Below are 19,415 nucleotides of genomic sequence, written 5' to 3'. Positions count from 1 at the left end.
AGCAAACAAGGCATGAATCCTGGAGCCTAAGTGAGGAAGACTGCCAGGTATTTTTCAAACAAGATGCCTTTGGTAGCAGGGGAGAAAAAAAGAAAAACAAAGAAACAAACAAAACAAACAAACAAACAAACAAAAAAAAAAACCACAAAAATCACCACATACTTAAAGCACTGCTCAGCTAGAAGCAGTTGCATCATAATTACATCATGTTAGGATTATAAAAGAGTTTCTTCACTGGTATGTGACAAACGATGATAAGTGATAAACAATGAATACCACTATTTTGTGAATTGTATTCAAGTAACTAGCACTTGGCCTGGTCAAAATAAAAAATAGTTCAAACTGTCCATATTCACAAGTGAGAACTTTAAACAAGTCATGTTTGATGTTTCAAGGATAGATCTTAACACTTTGCCTCTGGAGCTGATTCTTCTCATGAACTTGTAACTTTGGTTCTTGAATCATTAGAGAAGGAACTTTTGCTCTGCTGAAGGCCATGAATATCCCACTGATTTCACTGATGTATTACCCATACATGTTATGCATACTACTTTTTTAAAAAAAAAAAAAAAAAAAAAAAAAGCAGCACAAAAGATTGTGCTGCTTTTGGACTTATTCTGGTATTTGACTTCTGGCCTGTATTGATATTTGCACTATGCCAAATCCTGGATGTGGGAAAGTACCCTGAACGGCAGCCTATTTTCTGTGCCTGCGTGTTCCTCGATAAGTTCATGTATTGTAGCACATTTATTTAAAGGGGGAAAACAAAGCAAAGCAAAACAAAACAAACCAACCAAACTAACAAACAAACAAAACCACCACACACCACAAGCAAATATGAGGTTTCAGCCCATGCAATACACACGGTTTGTGATTACCGGAGTAGCAGGCCGGTAAGCGCCCCGTGGGCACCCACTGGCACTGCTGAAGCCCCATCTGCGAGGGGGGACTCGGATCTGCTGACTGCTTCGTGCATTTTCTTTCAATTTAGGCACCTGTCTGCTGATTTCACAGCGTTTGCCCATGAATCCTGATTTGCAGATACATCTTCCTGACATATCACATTGCAGTGATATGGATCCTAATGCACTGCAGCCACAGGGTATACAAAACAGCTTTTCTGGGGCCCAGAAGTAGCTGGGCTTTAAGAATGGAAAGTAAACACTGTTAGAAAGTAGAGGCAGTGAAACTACACTGAACAAAGCAGGAATACACAGGAATAAAGGCAATAGTAAACATAGATTAATTCCAAGCAACAGACAATATTGTATTAACAAGTCTGATATATTTTATATGTATGCTATACTATGTGTGGCAAATTTTATTGATACCAGTGATTTGGTATCAAAAGAGATGCCAGAAGAGAATGTTCTCCCCTGGAAAACCACGTCAAAAATTATGCAGCTTAAAGGGTGAAAATTATTCTTGTGGTTTTTACAGAAATATTGTGTATATGTACAAATATATGTGCTTTAAGTGTGCAAATAAATATGTGCATAGGGTGTTCTGAGGGCAGGGCCTAACCCATGAGTCCTCATACGGAAACAGAGAAGCATACAGACACTTATAACATATTCCTTAGCAACCTAAAGAAATCTGTGAAAGTTCATGAAAAACGTTTTTTTTTTTGTTCCAGTGATTTATGTGACAGCAAAACAGCGTCAAGGCAAAAGGCATTTTCACCAAAAATTATGCAGTATTTGGACAATACAAAAAGAACCCCTGAGAAAAAAAAAAAAAAAAAAAAAAAAGTAATAGCAGAATAATCACAGCAGGAGTAAACGAGCTTTTTGCTTTTTTGAATACCAGATGCTATCAGATATTTTGCAACTTTTTTCATGGAGGGATTTTTACCCAGAGGTGCAATACTTTTAACTAATTTATATTGAAATTTCAAAATATGAAATGTACATACCATACAAAAAATGCACTTATATGTATAGTGACGCTTAAAATATATTCATTGCATAGAAAAGGAGATTTTTTGTTCTGTGTTTTGTTCTAGAAAAGCTTTGAAAAACGTTTTAAAAACAGCCATTGTATCTTTCTCTTTGTACATAAGAACAATTCCTATTTGTTCTTTACATGAAAAAAAAAAAAATCAACAAAAAAGAAAAAAAAAATCCGGAACCAGACTGTACTTGGTTATGTCAAGCAGGGAAGCAAATTTAAACAAAGCATCACTCCTCATCACTCACCTTGCACATGTCACACCGGCGACCGATCACGTTGGCTTTACACTCACACTGGCCTGTCTTGGAGTCACAGATCTCCGATATGGATCCATTGATGTGGCAGTGGCAGGCTACAGACAGATAAGGAGAAGCTGTTAATGTATTTCTGGAACACGTATGCTACTGAAGCTAGCTTTAATAGCCAAATGTCTACAGTGCAGCTTTTGCTATCCTGAGGAACCCAAGAAAGCAGGTCTGAGGAAAGCAGGTGACAATAAACGTTTACCTACTCACAGTAACGTGGAATTATGCTCCCAGTTATTGCCCTGAGAAATTTTGCTTTGACTTCATAAAACAACCTGCTTTCTACGCACCTCTCAGATCAAAAGAGGATGTTTAGAGAACATTACTGAGTGTGTAATGAAGAAGTTAGAAGGTTTCAGAAGAGTAACAACTTTGCCTTTATGCTTTAATAAGTACTAAATTTGGGGGCAAATGGGGTGGTGGGGAACAAGGGGTGCTCTCAGTCTCAGAACAGCCAGGTCACTGTCCCAAAACTTGCAATGGGCAGGGTGACACTGAGGGGAAAAAAAGGGGCATAGACTCTTCCCCATGGTCTCTATGGGATTTAGCTATGGTAGATACTGCTGCATCAGCTGGTCCTGCTGCCCTGGAGTTCAGCCCATGTCCATATGCTGGGTGGGAAGAGAAGGAATGAGAAGAAGATTGCCTCCAAGTGCCTTCTTATGGAGCAGTAACATCCTCACTCAAACCCTGGGCTGTCACAGGCATGACCCTGGAGTACAGCTGAAAAAGAGACTGAGCGTTACCTGCTCCAATACCTGACCAGTACCTTTGCCCCTGCAACAGCATCAGAGCTTGAAGAAGAAATGTAACCCAACTGACCAGCCTAACTTGTCACAGAACTTACCTAGGGATTTAAAACAGCAGTGAGAAGGAACTGCATTTTTTTATTAAAAACAACAATAACCACCAACCACCACTGCTTTTAGTTCCTAAATGCTCACGTGTTGGGAGAAGATAAATATTTGGGAAGCGTTCTATCACCCTTTATATCCTTTGACCACAATTCTTTTGGCATGTAGAGATTAGAAAAATCTCTTCAGCACTCAAAATACCGAAAGGAGGGACACAACTGTGTGTCACGGCAACTCTTGACTGTTCAGGCACCAATTCCATTAGCAGGAACTAGTTCCTGTGTGTCCTTTTTTTCCCCAGAGGGGAACGAATCTACATCTCTATATTTATTACCAATCTACTTTGTGAAACAGGCTGCAATCCAGATTTTCCCTTCTTGCAGTGCCCTGACATGTGTTGGTCTTTTTCTTAACTTGACAACTTCATTTCAAGAAACACTTGAGAGCCTCAACAATTAACACATGGTGGTCACATACTTGCATGTCACAAGGTGCCACTAGAGACAAAACGGTTATGTTTTTTTTCTATATAGAGACTATTACAAGAGGATATTCCTCATGACTTCATTGGACGTACTATACTGTGAATTGAAAGGATCTTTTTTCTGGTTGTCTCCTCACTTTTGAGGTATTATGCACAAGCTACTTCTTTTGTATGAAGGTGACTTTATGGCTTGCCAGTCTGTTCACGTCCTTATTTCTCAAATATTTGCAAAGATATATCTTTGAGAGCACATAACAACAATATAGTACAAAGATAAACATACAATAAACTAAAAAGAAATAAATAGAAATATTTTGGGCTCTCTTCTCAGTCTGGTAAATGATGTTCACCTCTTTCATCCTGTATGTATTCCTCTTCCTTACCAACTAACATAATATTTATGTTTTAATACTACTGATAATCCAAACTGTGCACAGCAATGACTATTATGTATACACATTTAGAGTATCTTCCTAATTACAACGGTCAACAGTGAAAGATGATGTGTAAGCCCAAACACACAAAAACACAATTATCAATGCAAATTAACAGCTAGTATTTCACCAACTTTTTTATACAGATCTCAAAAACCTAAGTCTTTCTATATTGAATCTTTTCAATTATCAGGAATATGAAATCACAAGAATAATAAAAAATACTGTTTTTATAAACTGAGCGTAATACTATATATTACTTCAAATCATATCATATCATATCATAACAATTATATCATATACTCGATATAATTGTTATATATTCTTATAATACAATACAAAGAAATTTGTCTTACTTTCTCCCAGGATGATACTGGTTAAGACCTGTCTTATTCTCTCTTGATTTGTATAAATATTTGAGTCTGTATTTATAATCAACCTACATGCTTATTCCCCTCCAAGAGTTATACCTATGCACTGGTGCATAAGCACACTTGAATATTTCCTTTAATTCATCTCATGTTACCTAGCTCTACTACCATCAGCACAACCTCTAGCTATTTGCTTCAGCACACTGTGCTGTTTCACACCAAAAAACAACCTACAAGAATCAAATCAAATAAGCCTAGGACATTTGCTCTGTGTTCTTAGATTTATAATTTTGTACAGATACACCAAGAAATTCAGAAATGCTATGGTGATATAAAGTTGTACTGTCATTTGAAATGGTTAATGCACATGATGATGGCACTGTACTGAGAAAGAGCAAGGAACATTTCAAACAATAATTTGAGAGCAAAATTCATGCTTTGCAATACTCTTGGATTTGGCTTTTTAATAAGGAATGAAATTGAAAACAACAAAGTAAAGGCACAGTCCCACTGATATTGTAGCTGCAGGGCAAACTTCATGAAAGTCGGCAAAGGAAATAAGAAAATCATATGCAAAAAAAGAAAACCCACATGAAAGGCAGAGAGTAGATGAATGCAAGGTAACTGTGAGCACAAGGCTATGAATACATTATAGGGCTCTCTTTGTCAGTGATACTAACAACAAAAGCAAAGCTTGTAATTCTACATTAAATATGTATTTATTTTTAATACTTGTTATTTTTAATTGTATGCTTTCTGAACTCTCTTCATATTACATCTCTTTCCCATGCAGCTGCTGCTGCTGTAGAAATGTTTAAAGTAACAGTCCTGTCGATGCCTCAGGAATGGTGAAAAGCTACTGGAAACAATGATTTTTGAAATGCACTGCTTTTTAAATCACATTATGGACTTAACACCCTAACTTCTATGACATCATTCGTCATAAATTATTAACTAGTGCAGAGATTGTCCAACTTTTATCCAGCACTGTATCAAGTAGCTATAAAAAGCATTTACACAGGTATGTGTATCCATGGCCGTCTATCATTTTACCTGTATCAGTGCTTATTAGCCTTAGCTGAGAAACCTGGCTATGTTCTGCATCTCTGTGGTTCCCATCTAGTCTTAGGTGGTCCAATGTTACCTTGTATACTGAGTATCAAACTGCAACCCCCTAGTAGAGCAAATTTTGGAGATGGATGCCAGTGGATCAGACTTCTGTGCTTGCAACATACCCTGCAAGAACTAGTCCCTGTGTTCCTACACACACAGCACTAAGACAGTGCTTATTGCTGATTTTTACTGGCATAATTTTATCCTGATATTAAACCTTCATACTCAATAGAGTGGCTCTGCATTTATTCCAATGAAAGAAGAGAATTAAATCCTAGTGACAGTGAAATAAAATACTCTGCTTTTTCAGGAGATCTTATAATCTGTTTTATTCCATTCCTCAGAATGAGGTGGAAGAGTATGTGGATGTTTTTAAGCTAAAAGCACTTGTTCTGTTTAATAGCTGTGTTCTGAATTTTGCCAGCTAGGACTCAGTGGGAGATACTGCCTCCTACAGAAGCAAAACCTCCTGCTCCTACATGTGCTCTCCATGATTTCATGCGATCACAGTGTGGAAAGCTGACTCTGGAGCTGGGGCTTATAGTTTAACAACATGGTACAGTGGTACAATGGTAGCTTGTTGCAGTGCCAGGAATCCTTCTCCACAGCACCTTAGAAAATTCAACAGGACCTAGTAGGCTCAACCTTGCAGGAGAGGGGAGAATTGTGTCCTGTAAGAGGCAGCAGCTTCCAACACTTACTGATGTCATGTGGGTGGGAAGGAGGTCCCAAGTTTTGCCAGATTTGGACCCTACAGTAACTGAAAAATCCTTCCTTCCTCCCTTCTCTCCTATCTTTCCCCCCTCCTTTCAGCACCAATCTCACTAGTTAATGAGATTTCGCTGACTTAGAGCATTTCTATTTATTTGTATTTATTTTTGTAGATGTGACATTTAGCATAACCTTTTGCATCCACGCAGAGCTCCATTCTCCTAGGTTTGTTCCATGTCTGCTTCATTACTGCTTCAACTACAGCAGGAAGCTTTGTAATAGGTTCTTCCTTCTGTTTATTTTGAAATCTCCCTTTCCAAATGCAGATGCAAATAAAGCAGTATTATTAGAGGTATAAGTATCATTTCTCCTGTGCACGCATACAGAAGTGCATTCTTCCTCTCAGGAACACAGATACAGAATAGATCAATTCTGTCAGAAGCAGTAAAAGTTCATGACTTACGTTGACAGTTCCTTGCATCAAGAGCATCGCCAAAATATCCATCAGCACACCTCTCACAATATTGGCCTGTTGTACCTGGCTTACATATCAGGCAAGCACCAGACAAGCTGTCACAGCTGCCAGGAATGGAGAAGTCAAGGTTGTCATTACACTGGCATGGTTGGCATGATCCCCCTGGTACTAGAGGCTGTCCAAAATAGCCTTCTGCACACCTAAGGTAAAAGACATCAGAAGTTATGACCATTAAGTAATCCCCTTATTAGAAATATTTAATTTTGTTGCCTCACTAATCACTAAAAATTATTTGATCTTCTTTCAAATATTTTTAAGTGTCTTTTTTCTCTCCCTCCTTCTCCTTTTTAACAACACTGTAGATACAGTACCAGCTGAAATCCTGCCAGTTCTGCTAGTAATTAGATTTCAGTGGAAGAAAAATCTTGTCACTGGTACTGAAGACAAGACAAAGCATAATAAGAAATCTGTCTATTGGTGCTCTAGAGGAATTTAGGTCTGTGTTAGATTGGCTTTGTATTTCAGCGCTTTATGTCTAGATATTCTTCTGTATGCATTTACCAGAAAACTCAAATATTTTCTCCCTCCCCCTTAAAAACTTATTTGGTATAGGAAAATAGGTTTGAAAGTAACACAGACATAAAGTTATTTACCTAACAAGATGCTCCCCTAAGCCTTTCCTTAATCTACTGCATTGTCATTTAATTAATGGATTACTTTACAACTGCTAATTGTATAGGCAGGTAGCAAAAAGATTCTTTATTATCATTGGAGCTATGATGGTGTGTCCTATACCTTTCATATTTTAACAGAGACATTTAAAAATATCACCTTCTTTTCCACCTTGCCTACTAGCAATTTTCTGTGAGTACCATGTAAAACAGGTTGGTGAATCTGACTGAACATGAGTGTGTATTTAGAGCAAATTTCTACTCATCTCACAGCCTATTTCCTATTTATATTCTGGTCTGCTTTCACTTTCTATTACATTTGCTCACACTTCACAGTAAGAGCAACTTGTAGATAGTGAAGAAAAAGAAAAAATACTCAGTTCCAGCTAATGAAGTTATTCATGTTCATCTCAGATGAACTTCAATTAACGTAAAGAAGGCAAGGTACATGAGCCACATGACATAAATTAATGTTTCCTGCTATTTTAAGTAAGTTCAAACGCGGCTTTGATGTACACAGATATCTCCTCTGCTTTGTAATAGTACTGGGTGGTAAGGTCGAGAAAGGATTTTGGGTAGCATCCTAATACGGAAACACAGAGCTCCACAATGCTTTCACCCTTTTCCCTTTATGCTTATCAAGTTAATCCTTTTCCTCGCATCCAGAATATCCCATGAAACTTGCAATCAGATCCCAAACAAAAGAGCTTGAACATTCATTAAATATTATTCAATATCTTTAGTAAAAATTATAAAAATGGATTAGAGACTAGTAAGGAATTTATAGCTAGAACTAGTTGAACATTATTTTTGTAGTAAGATGCTAATCAGGGTAGGATTATTTCTGTTCTCTAAAAATATCCAAAATGCAGACCACAGATGAATAGGTTATACAAATAATCCAGTGGTTTGGGTGCATATAAGCACTCAATTACATGAGTACAATTTTTACCATCTAGCCCACCACTGTGCTTTACTCCCTTGGCATAGCCATCTATCACAACTACTTCCCCATAACAACAGTACATCAAAATCTTGTCATTAGAATAATTCATGCATTTTATTTTCAGAACCTGTCACGAATGTAGCCACATATTGCACTCCTTGTATTCCCAGCTAAGAAATAGATATTTCTTCCTTGGATGGAGAATATCTCAGCAATAATAATAATAAAAAAAAACAACAAAAACTGATTTTAGACGCACTTTTGCCAAAGACAACTTGACTTTTTTTTTTTTTCCCAGAGATGACATCTCAATTACAAAGGCCGTGAATCTCTCAATATACGTAACAATTAATAGCCATGATTTAGCAAAGCCTAAAAATAACTGGATAGTTGATGCAGAATGTTATTTTAAGTTAGATAAAGTGCTAAGTTCACCCGTGCTTTGCTGAGATCTTTCTAACTGCTTGCAAATTTGGCATAAAACTTTATCTTTTGATACTACTAATCTATTTAACTTCACTTGATGTCTATTCATTTTCCTCTTCCCCTTTCATTTAGGGGTTACTTCTGTATCTGATAGCATTCACAGAAACTTACCAAGCAGTTCACAGAAAAAAATCTCCAGCAGTCTGTGAGAAATGCACTGCTAATCATTCTACTCTATTAATAGCAGGGGACCTTGATAACTTTTTTTTTTTTTTTCTCATCAGTTTAGACTTTGCTAATTAAAATTAGCAAAACCCACTGCCATCACATACATTCTATTTAAACACATACTTATTTCTTGAATCCAGATTCATGATGATCAGATCTTGAAAGCAGGGGCAAACCAGTTAAACTTTAACAGAACACTGTATGCACATATTTACGTGTAAATTCATCTACTCTTTCTCCCACTTCTGAAGCTGGAGGTAAAGGTTAAAAAATCCACTTTCACTATTTTCACCTTTTTTTCCCTTAAGGACATTTCTACTTCAGCTACTCTGTCCAGACACAAAGCATTATATGTTTGGGAAAATCCATATTGAAAAGACAAAAATTTATGTGGCATGGAAAATTACATTTATGCAATAGAGAAAACACTTATCTTATAAATTATCACAAGGTACAATGGAACACTCCTGAGATGAAAAAATACAAAGCAAAGCAAAACCAAACAGAAATAGGAGTAAAAACAGGGAACAAAGACATTCAAAAATGTTTCTGTATTTTTCTCTCTTTCCCTCTCTATGTTCACCTTCAGCATCAAATGTAGATGTGACCTGTGACTCTTTTTATTTGGCATAACTGGTGCCAAATACAGGGCTAATATATACATGTATGTGAATATATGTGTACTGGTTCTGGATGGGATGGAGTGAATTTTCTTCACTGCAGACCATGTGGCAGTATGTATATGCACACAAGCACTATTGTATACATTTCTTTATGTTTATTTGAGGAAAACAAACAAACAAAGCAAAGTTGAGACTGAGTTAATTTAGGCTGCAAATGCAAACACTTGAAAGTCTGGAACTACTATTTTTACAGTTGCTTTGAAATTTATGTGCATCCAAACTCTGTACGAAACTGGGGAAAAGCCCTGCAGAGGAATAGCCTGTGAATGTGCAGTTAAAAACTTAACTCACATGTTATTGTCGTATGATCAGTCATAAATATATATCTTGGACGAGGGCATCGAGTGCACCCTCAGTAAGTTCGCAGATGACACCAAGTTAGGTGCGTGTGTCGATCTGCTTGAGGGTAGGAAAGCTCTGCAGGAGGATCTGGATAGGCTGCACCGATGGGCTGAGGTCAACTGCATGAAGTTCAACAAGGCCAAGTGCCGGGTCCTGCACCTGGGGCGCAATAACCCCAAGCAGAGCTACAGGCTGGGAGAGGAATGGTTGGAGAGCTGCCAGGCAGAGAAGGACCTGGGAGTGATGGTGGATAGTCGGCTGAATATGAGCCAGCAGTGTGCTCAGGTGGCCAAGAAGGCCAACGGCATCCTGGCTCGTATCAGAAACAGTGTGACCAGCAGGGCTAGGGAGGTGATCGTCCCCCTGTACTCAGCTCTGGTGAGGCCGCACCTCGAGTCCTGTGTTCAGTTTTGGGCCCCTCGCTACAAGAAGGACATCGAGGTGCTTGAGCGGGTGCAGAGAAGGGCGACGAAGCTGGTGAGGGGCCTGGAGAACAAGTCCTACGAGGAGCGGCTGAGGGAGCTGGGCTTGTTCAGCCTGGAGAAGAGGAGGCTCAGGGGTGACCTTATTGCTCTTTTTAGGTACCTCAAGGGAGGCTGTAGCGAGGTGGGGGTTGGCCTGTTCTCCCACGTGCCTGGTGACAGGACGAGGGGGAATGGGCTTAAGTTGAGCCAGGGGAGTTTTAGGTTAGATGTTAGGAAGAACTTCTTCACTGAAAGGGTTGTGAGGCACTGGAACAGGCTGCCCAGGGAAGTGGTGGAGTCACCATCCCTGGAAGTCTTCAAAAGACGTTTAGATGTAGAGCTTAGGGATATGGTTTAGTGGAGGGCTGTTAGCGTTAGGTTGGAGGTTGGACTCGATGACCTTGAGGTCTCTTCCAACCTAGAAAATTCTGTGATTCTGTGATTGCATTTTCTAATGTCAGAGTGCCTACCTTTGCAACCTGTAAATAATCCTGCACAACACATTTGGTTTATAAAATCTCCTGAATGTTTGATTTTTTTTTTTTTCCCCATCAGCACTGCAATACTGGCTTGTACTTCTAGCACTAGGGAAAAAATTATGTTAGCTAGAAGCAGCACCAGATTGAAGCCGAGGGACTCACAAGAGACTGTGCCTGGTGGCACTGTGTGCTAGATCTGTGGAACAGTGGGGAGAGGAGGAAGGATGCAAACCAGCTCATTCTTTTCTTCCCACTTTAGTTATACAAAACTCTTATATCCCTTTCTAAGAGGAAAAGGTTGCTCAAACTGTATTCATAAATGAAGGAGTACTAAAGGAGAAGTTAGATTCACCCATTTTGTTTAATTCCCCTAAAGCTTTGGATTCTTGTTTGTACCAAGGCTACATAGTTGGCAAATACACAGCAAAATCCTGTAAATATGATGGTCTCGAATCACATTTTTGACACTCATACACCTGCACAGAGTTAGGAGATTGCCTATCCTACCACTGTGAAAGTGGGCAGTGAGCAAAGGAAGAACATCAATCTCATTTCTCGGGGAAAAAGAATAAATAGAGAAGTCAGGCTTTCTCTACACTTAAAGATAGCTGGTAACTCCCCACACAGCTTATATCTTCAATTATTTTTGTGGAGTCTGTCAGGAGCCAGACCCCTCAGAACTTTGAGCAATTTTGGCAACATTTTTCTGAGAAGTCCAAGTGACAGAAGCAGCAATTTTTTTGACATTTTACAACTCAAGTGTTAAAAGAATAATAATAAAATCTTATCTCCCTAAGGAGTGAAGGATGATTTTGGAGGCAAAGTAAGTATAGTAATGCATATATTCACTTATATGACACTTTGCACTTCATAATAATTTAGGACTGTCCAGTTAAAGAATCATGTGGCTCAGATCAGTTGTCACTTTGCAGTTGCTAAAATGACCAAGAATTCCATGTAAACACTTTTAGCAATTATACAATCACTATTAATAGCAAAAGGCAACATGCTTTCTTCTGTTCATTATTATTGACAGCAGTGGGCATTTCCAAGCAACTTGTTACAACTGAAAGCAAATAGTTCTGTGAGCATTGGAATTAATGGCTTAATTTCCAACATATTTATATCCTGTGGTTACAAGAGTAAGGGCTGATTATTTACAGCAGGATGTTGCTATACAGCAGTGTGCAATCCCTCAGGCTACAGCACTGCTTTTTCCTTGCCCTGTGAAAGTTTTCTTAAGAGCAGGACATTTAATATTCTTCCTCTCTCTCCTGTTTAATCAGGTGCGAGTTCACACAGTATTCTTTCTCTCCTTTAGCTATGACATGTCCTGATTTATTAACCTCTATTCAGCCACTTCTTCTCACAAAACTTTCAGGAACAGTTACTGTTGAGACCTCCTACCTTCTGTCAAATTTGATTGAAATTGACCTACAAGTTCAAATGTTTCTGTGGGTAGCCAGACAGACATGCACAAAAAGATCACACTAGCCTCATTTCCTTAGGAAATCAGGCTAAAAATCGAAGCCTGCCACTTATTCAGATTTTCTCCTATTGCATCTACAGCCTGTGCTCCACTCAGAAATAGCACTTGTTGCTAATGGAAGCTGTCAATGACCCTGCATTGACAAACTGCCACCAAAGTGCTCTTGATGTGATTTATTCCTGCCGTCATTAACTTCACAGCCCACTAGCTGAAAGAAGGGTGATGACTTCCAAGACAGACAGGAAAAGACAGGCAGAAATAGTACTCAGCAGGAGCAGACTCAGTGATGATGGGTGGAAACAGGTGACAGCCTGCACTCTCACTTTAGGACAGATATAGCACAATAGGGGATTTAAAAGGAAGTAGTTGTAAATGTGATTTGGAAAGACAGGACTAGATGGTGACTCACAGCATACGACCAGGTTTCTGCTTTCTTGGTTGGCTCTTTCTTTTGGTTCATTCCTACTTTTCCCCATCTCAGCCTGAATACTCTAAGTCTTCATTCAGAGGCCTTATCTTTCTAGGGTTTACGTTGGAAAATTCTGCAAGCAGCTTGTGGAAGTGCCAAATGACAGAAACCCACTAAGATACAGAAATGTCATTGTTTTCATGCCCTACAACTATCTATCCAGGTGCTAGACAGTTATCTGGCTCCCCCAGTCCCTCTTAAGAAGGTGCCATTTGCAGGGTCACAAGGGACTAGGATCACAGAGCCAAAGCTAGTGCTGATTCATCATGACCTCCAAACAACTAGGAGAGGTCCCCTGGCATGTTAACTGCTCTTTAAAGCTGTTTTATCCACATGGAATCTGAAGGGAGGGAAGGGCATGCAGACAGTGACAATATCTCTTGCCTATGTAGTCTCACCTCCCTGTGGAAGGGGGTTCCCAGGAGCTTAGCACTAGCACTTCCACTCTCCTTCTGTTTCACTTAAATTCTGTGTGTGATTCTTTCAGAATAACAGGATACAACAAGGAACATGGAGCTATCAAAGGAGGAACTTCCTCTCTCACTACTAACACGTCACTCAGACCTGTCATAGCCAAAGGAAGACTACCCATAAATATATATATATACACACATATATATTTAATTTACCTTTTTGTATAGGTAATAAGAAAGTGTATGAAATATATACTGAGCTTTTCTATGCATTTGACAAAAAGAGGTCCTTTGTTGTCCCTAACACCTAACTTGTTGCATTTGCTAAATAAAGGCTGCAACAGGAAACCAAAGCAACAAAAATATAAAATATTCTTTTATAAATAATATAATAAAATAAATAACTTATTACCAGGATTGTATTTTGGCTGCATATTAACTTTTCAAAAAGAGGCAACAATAATTTATTGAATACTCAATTCACCATGCTCTAATCATTCAAATGACAAAAAGAGCCAAAATAATTATAAAAATCTCAAAAGGCTTACAAAACAGGTAGAAGAATAATTTTAGAAAAAAAGATTCATACTTCTCAGCAAATGCTTCTTTGAAGCTTTGTACTTTACCATAAAGCAATAAAACAAGCACTTTTTTCATGTAAAGGATGGAAACAAGGATAAAAACTATAGAAGCATGTAAATACATGGATATAATGTTAGAGGAAGATGAACAGGAATTACTTCAGTGTGATTCAGAAGACAGGAATGGGAACAAGAAGGGGAGGTAGCAAAAAGAAAGCAACTGTTCCATGTAATAAACACTTTTGTTTCAGATCTCATACAATTCAAAGCATCAGGCTTGCTTACCTTTCACAGCGTGGTCCCATGTACCCAACTGGGCACTCATCGCATATTAATCCACGGCTTCGGTCAAAATGGCATGTCGGGCTAAAGCTGTATTGTTGATATTGGGCAAGAAGAGGGACAAGGAAGAAACATAAAGAAAAGATTGTCAGCAGCATAGTTCTTGTACCACTTCAGAGATCATTAATTTGCAAAACAGTGCCCAGGAAAAGTGATTCTGGTCTAGTACGTGGGGCTTAAGTTTGACTCCAGCAAATAAAATTTGGAATGACTGTGCTATTTCTGCAACACTGAATATAGAGAAACGGATGGCAGCATCCCAATAGCCTGTTATTATGGGACTTGAGCCTGCCACCGAGTGGTCTGGATACCATTAAAAAGGCAGGAATGTACATCTGTTTGTTTGTGCCCCCAAGGGCTTGGCAAAACAATCTATGCCCGAAATAAATCTTTCTGAAGGACAACTGATTTGAAAGCTCAGTTAACTTTGTGTATTAGGGACTGGGAAAGGAACCCAGTGAACAAGAAAGGGGAGGAGCTAAAAGGGAATTATCTGGCACAGCTTCCCAGCGAGTTTGTCTGAGTAAATCCAGTGCCAACGACCTGATGCACCAGGCCAGACCAGCACACTGAAGCTTACAAATATCCTGCAGAGTAGAGAGCTTTTTCTCTTTGGTGCGCTCTACTTATTTATAGCTTTTTAAAAAAATATTATTATTATTTTATAAATTGGGATAGCATAGGTATTTGCACGCACCGCCTCTCTGTGACCTTGTTTAACTCCAAAATGTGCTCCTTTGGTTTTTAGCATTTTGCTTTCTACAATCCTTCTCCCTTAACACAATTCTGTGAGGAAACCTCCTGACACTTCAAAAGACACTGCACAGAAGAGGCAACCTGCTCTTCTATCATTCTGAAGTTATCATTAAAGACAGAGAAATATGAGCACCTTTACAGGGCTTCATTTAAATAATGGCAATCAATTCTGGTCAACCAAATAGAAAAAGAAAATAAAGGGAGCAGGTGCGTATTGGAGTGACTATTCAGAAGAGGAAAACAAAGCACCTATCTGAAAAGGAGACACTAGAATTATCTTTTGTAACCTAGTAAAACAGTAATTGGGAAGGAATATAACTGCTCTAACAAAGACATCAGTAAGAAGTTATATTCAGGGTAAAAGATTGTGCTACAACACTAACGAATAGACATCATCTGACCCTGAATAATTTAAATCAGGATATCCAATGAAAGGTTCTAGAAAATAATAGGCGTGGGGAGGCCAGAAGAGCTTAATTAGGTTTGTGTAATGTGATACTGGTGACTGGACTCTGCTACTCAGGAGTCATCCATCCTATGATCTGACCTCAGTTACACTTTCTTCTGCTTCTATTATAGAATAGTTCCATTTATAAATACCCCAATCTCTCATAAGGCAAGCTATCCCATAGAGATAAGAAATCAATAAGAAAAATGTGGGCAGGTCATGTCCAGTAAATATACTAAGGTATTGCGATTATCCTTTTTCCCATATGGGTTATATTTGCGTTATTTTCAATTAAGAATAGATTCAGGAATGTCTGAAGAGCCAATTGAAAAAAATAATAATTGTTTGTTCTATTTTTTAGATTATTATTATTATTATTATTATATTATTATTAGAAATGAAAGCAATTTTAAACCAAGGTAAACATTATCCATGAATTTAAACAGCAGCACCTGACTTTTCAGATAGGATCCTGCTTGCCAGTCCCAACCTTGCTCTTTCATAAGAACTACATGGGAAAATTTTATGGATATGGTATCACAGCTCACTATAGCATTGCACAAGACTGGCTGTTCCACAGATCCATTGAGAGCTCTGAAATTAACTACATAAATTGCATAGATAATAATAACTAAGTAATGATGATTAATACCTGAATTTCCGCATTTTAAGGGTTATGTTCCTATTGTCAATCTACATCTGAACACTAAGCATTAATATACTGAGAAATTCCCATTTGCATACTATAGAGAAAATATGTGATAGCAAGGTGAAAAAAGGAGAATTTATCTTCCTGATTTAGAATCTCATTACTTCCTACTAATAAATACTCATTACTCACTAATAATAAACAAGCAGTGTGTATTTTTCTGTCAAAACAACTTTCAAAAAAATCTTAATCCCTTTTGATTCATCATTGCTCTTTTCATAGTTTTACCTAAAGTAACAATAGGAATACTGGTTAGGACACAGGACAGGTATTAATAAGCAGCAGGTATTAATAAGCAGCATATATATGATAGGTCTATGTTGGGAGACAGAGCTTCCTAAAGGCTTACATTTATGTTATAGAAACCACCTTTTTGGAACAATTATGTTAGTAATTTTTAGTTAATTCTCCAAGGAACTATTAACATTCTGAGAGCAACTGGATTTCCTAGTTCACACACCACAATTTTACTCATTCTCTTCCTGGGCCGAGTGAGATATGTTCTATCTTTCATTTCCAGTGATATAACATTCCTGTCAGGGTCTTCATTACACATATTAAATTTATTGCCACTTCAAAAAAAGTAGTAATTATCCCAGATACCTATATTTGGTAGGAAGAATTATATAGTAGTATGCCTGATAATTTAGATGAAAAAAAATCACATTATTTGAAATGCCATAAAAATTGAAAATGTTAGAACAGTTCGTAAGTGATGAATAAATGAGAAGGGAGAAGAAATCAAGTGTGCATTAAATATGCCAATTATAATATGGATCTTGTTCTGATTACATATAAGTACAGACATGAAGATATATGCGAAAAGAAGAAAGTATAGCCCAGGATCTTGAAAACAAGTTAAGAAAAATTAATTTTAGTTTCCTGATTTTGCCCAGAGTTGCTTTCTGACATATGGCAAGTCACTTATCACTGCTATACTTTTGAATATAGTTCCATGATTGGCTTCAGTGATTGTATATATGGAAACTGCTGCCATTAGAAAACAAGAGAGGGAATAAGCAGCAGTTACATGTAAATCAGCTTAAGTAAACTATAGACCAACACAATCACCACCACATTTGTAAAATGGATAGAAGAGTTCTCCTCCACCTTATGTGGTGGCACTGCAGAGAAAAAGACACTGAATAAAGTGAATGGAACCACTACAGACTTCATGAAGGTATAAGACATTGTTATAAAAGACAGCACTAACATAAATAAGTATATGTCAGAGGTTCATTTTATCAACAATATTCTCTGTATACCAGCTGTCTATTATTAAGTATAAAGTTCTACAGATGCCCTGTCATTCCATGTTAGGAATTAAATAATATATGAATTATAATCTATGGGCAGATATAAATTTGTAAGTATTTAGTACAGAATTTAATAACTTGATAGGCTGTTAAGAAATAGCATGACATATACTATATCTTCACAATGATATGAACTTGGTGGAAATTTATTGATTTTTCACGTGAAGGATGTGTGAAATAATTTGTGTTGTTTACTTATATTATTCCTAGCACACCAAAGCATGCTGCCTTATAACAGTAAGGTAGAAAAAGGACTGTTCTAACAGTCTTCAGAGAACATTTTAAGTATTTAATAAATTTGTTTATGAGAAGGAAAACAAAACAAAACAGCAAATTCTATAAATGTAAAGTCACAAGTGCTTAAACTTTATAGTAAGAGTTCTACAAAGCCTGTGGATATTGTTCAATTTTTACGGTTGTCCATTCCAGAAATAAGAAGCCACTGCATCCATCTTAGAAATATGAAGCTATTATACAGTTCCAGTGCAGGGCTCTGTAGTTCCAGTACAGGACTCTGTAGAGTTCAGGAATCTCACAGTTTCACAGTTCAAGAACATTTATATACTGTGTTTGTTCTGTACCTGTACTTTTCAAGAAATGTAAATATTAAAGAGGGAACTCTCCAGTTTAGTTTCAAAAGGGAAAAGGTAAGCAGACAGAACTCTGATGAATACATAACAGAGGTCTCCAGGCATTTTGCCAATAAAAACCTGAATTCAATCTATTTGACTTGATTTGTTGCACATCTGTACACGATATAAACGTGATATTGTTCTTCCTGCTTTGTCAGTACAGCATTATCAAACAACAGGGAGAGGATTAACTAACTATGCAAGGAAATTCTAAAATGTGAAAGCAATAAGGACATCAGAGGAGCCATGCCTGAGCAACAGACAAACTGAAGAAGATCTAATAAAACCATCTGTAGGGATCCCATCTTATACACTCCTAGAACTCCTGCCCATAAGTGGTCAGATTATTCCTTCTCTGATCAGTAAAATGTTAATATGACACAATGCAATTGTATGCAATAGAGTTAGCCTGAGCTACTGAAGATTAAAAATTGGTTCAGCTGTGTCTTCTGGCTGGCATGCTGCCATTCAGATGATGCTCTCTTCTTTAGTTGCATCTCACAGAGCCCTGTCTCTGTGGGGCCACACATTTTTTTCCTGTAAACTTTAAGAAAAGCTCTGAAACACTGGGTTTCACTGGCAGAATCTGACTTCTGTCTCAGAAGCATAGGTTGAAATAAAAGACTGAAGGGAAGAAAAAAAAAAAAAAAGTGATCAAGTGGATACATCAGCTCTTATGACCACTTAAACTTTTAAAGTGTTTATGAGGTGCTTGGGGTAGGGCAGCCTCTGTGCATAGACTATTATCTTTCAGCACAATCATACAATCCTTCTGAAATGCATATGGACTAACAACAATTATTATTATTATTATTTTTTTCAAAAGGAAGCCACAACCTATTTATGGTTGGCACTTGGCAAGTGTTAGTTACGATTTCAAACATGTCAGAAGCATACTTAACAGGTCCTGATCTTCCTGCAACACTTCAAATAATTCTACAGATCTTCTGTGTAGTCTGGGTACGTTCTACTTGCACCAGGGCTGGATACCATAAAGCCATCCTGGATGGCATAAAACCAAACGGCCTAAATCAAATGGCCACACATGATTTCAATTTTTTGTGTAATGTACAAGAAAGGCTGACCAGAGAAGATCAAGAACAGTTTTCCTTAATTACACTGCATCAAATTATTTTGATATTATTATCTTCCAGATACTGAGTGGGACAAAACTAATTTAAAAACATTCAAGACACTTTGTATATCTGATATTTCTTACAAAACTATAAGCAGTAAGAAGCACAAACAAATCTTTATAACCAAGGAAATTTCTTCTTAGAGTTTTGATACATATTTCAGTATTATTTTTACCTATTAAAAC

General features: G+C 37.6%; 1 protein-coding gene across 2 annotated transcripts in view; it reads right to left on the bottom strand.

The window, feature by feature from the left end:
* The window catches only part of LAMA2 (laminin subunit alpha 2), a 388,723-nt gene that overhangs the window by 142,135 nt on the left and 227,173 nt on the right, over positions 1-19,415 (bottom strand). For both annotated transcript variants that reach the window (XM_084284185.1, XM_084284186.1), the window contains 3 exons: positions 14,177-14,263; positions 6,689-6,900; positions 2,199-2,305 (listed from right to left, as the gene is read on the bottom strand). In XM_084284185.1, the coding sequence (XP_084140311.1) occupies positions 2,199-2,305; positions 6,689-6,900; positions 14,177-14,263 (406 nt within the window). The remainder of the gene's footprint in view (positions 1-2,198; positions 2,306-6,688; positions 6,901-14,176; positions 14,264-19,415) is intronic.

Source organism: Netta rufina (assembly GCF_964035555.1).
Source record: "Netta rufina genome assembly, chromosome: 3".
NCBI lineage: Eukaryota > Metazoa > Chordata > Aves > Anseriformes > Anatidae > Netta > Netta rufina.
Note: the sequence above shows the minus strand (reverse complement) of the source record. Positions and strands in the feature narration are given on the sequence as shown.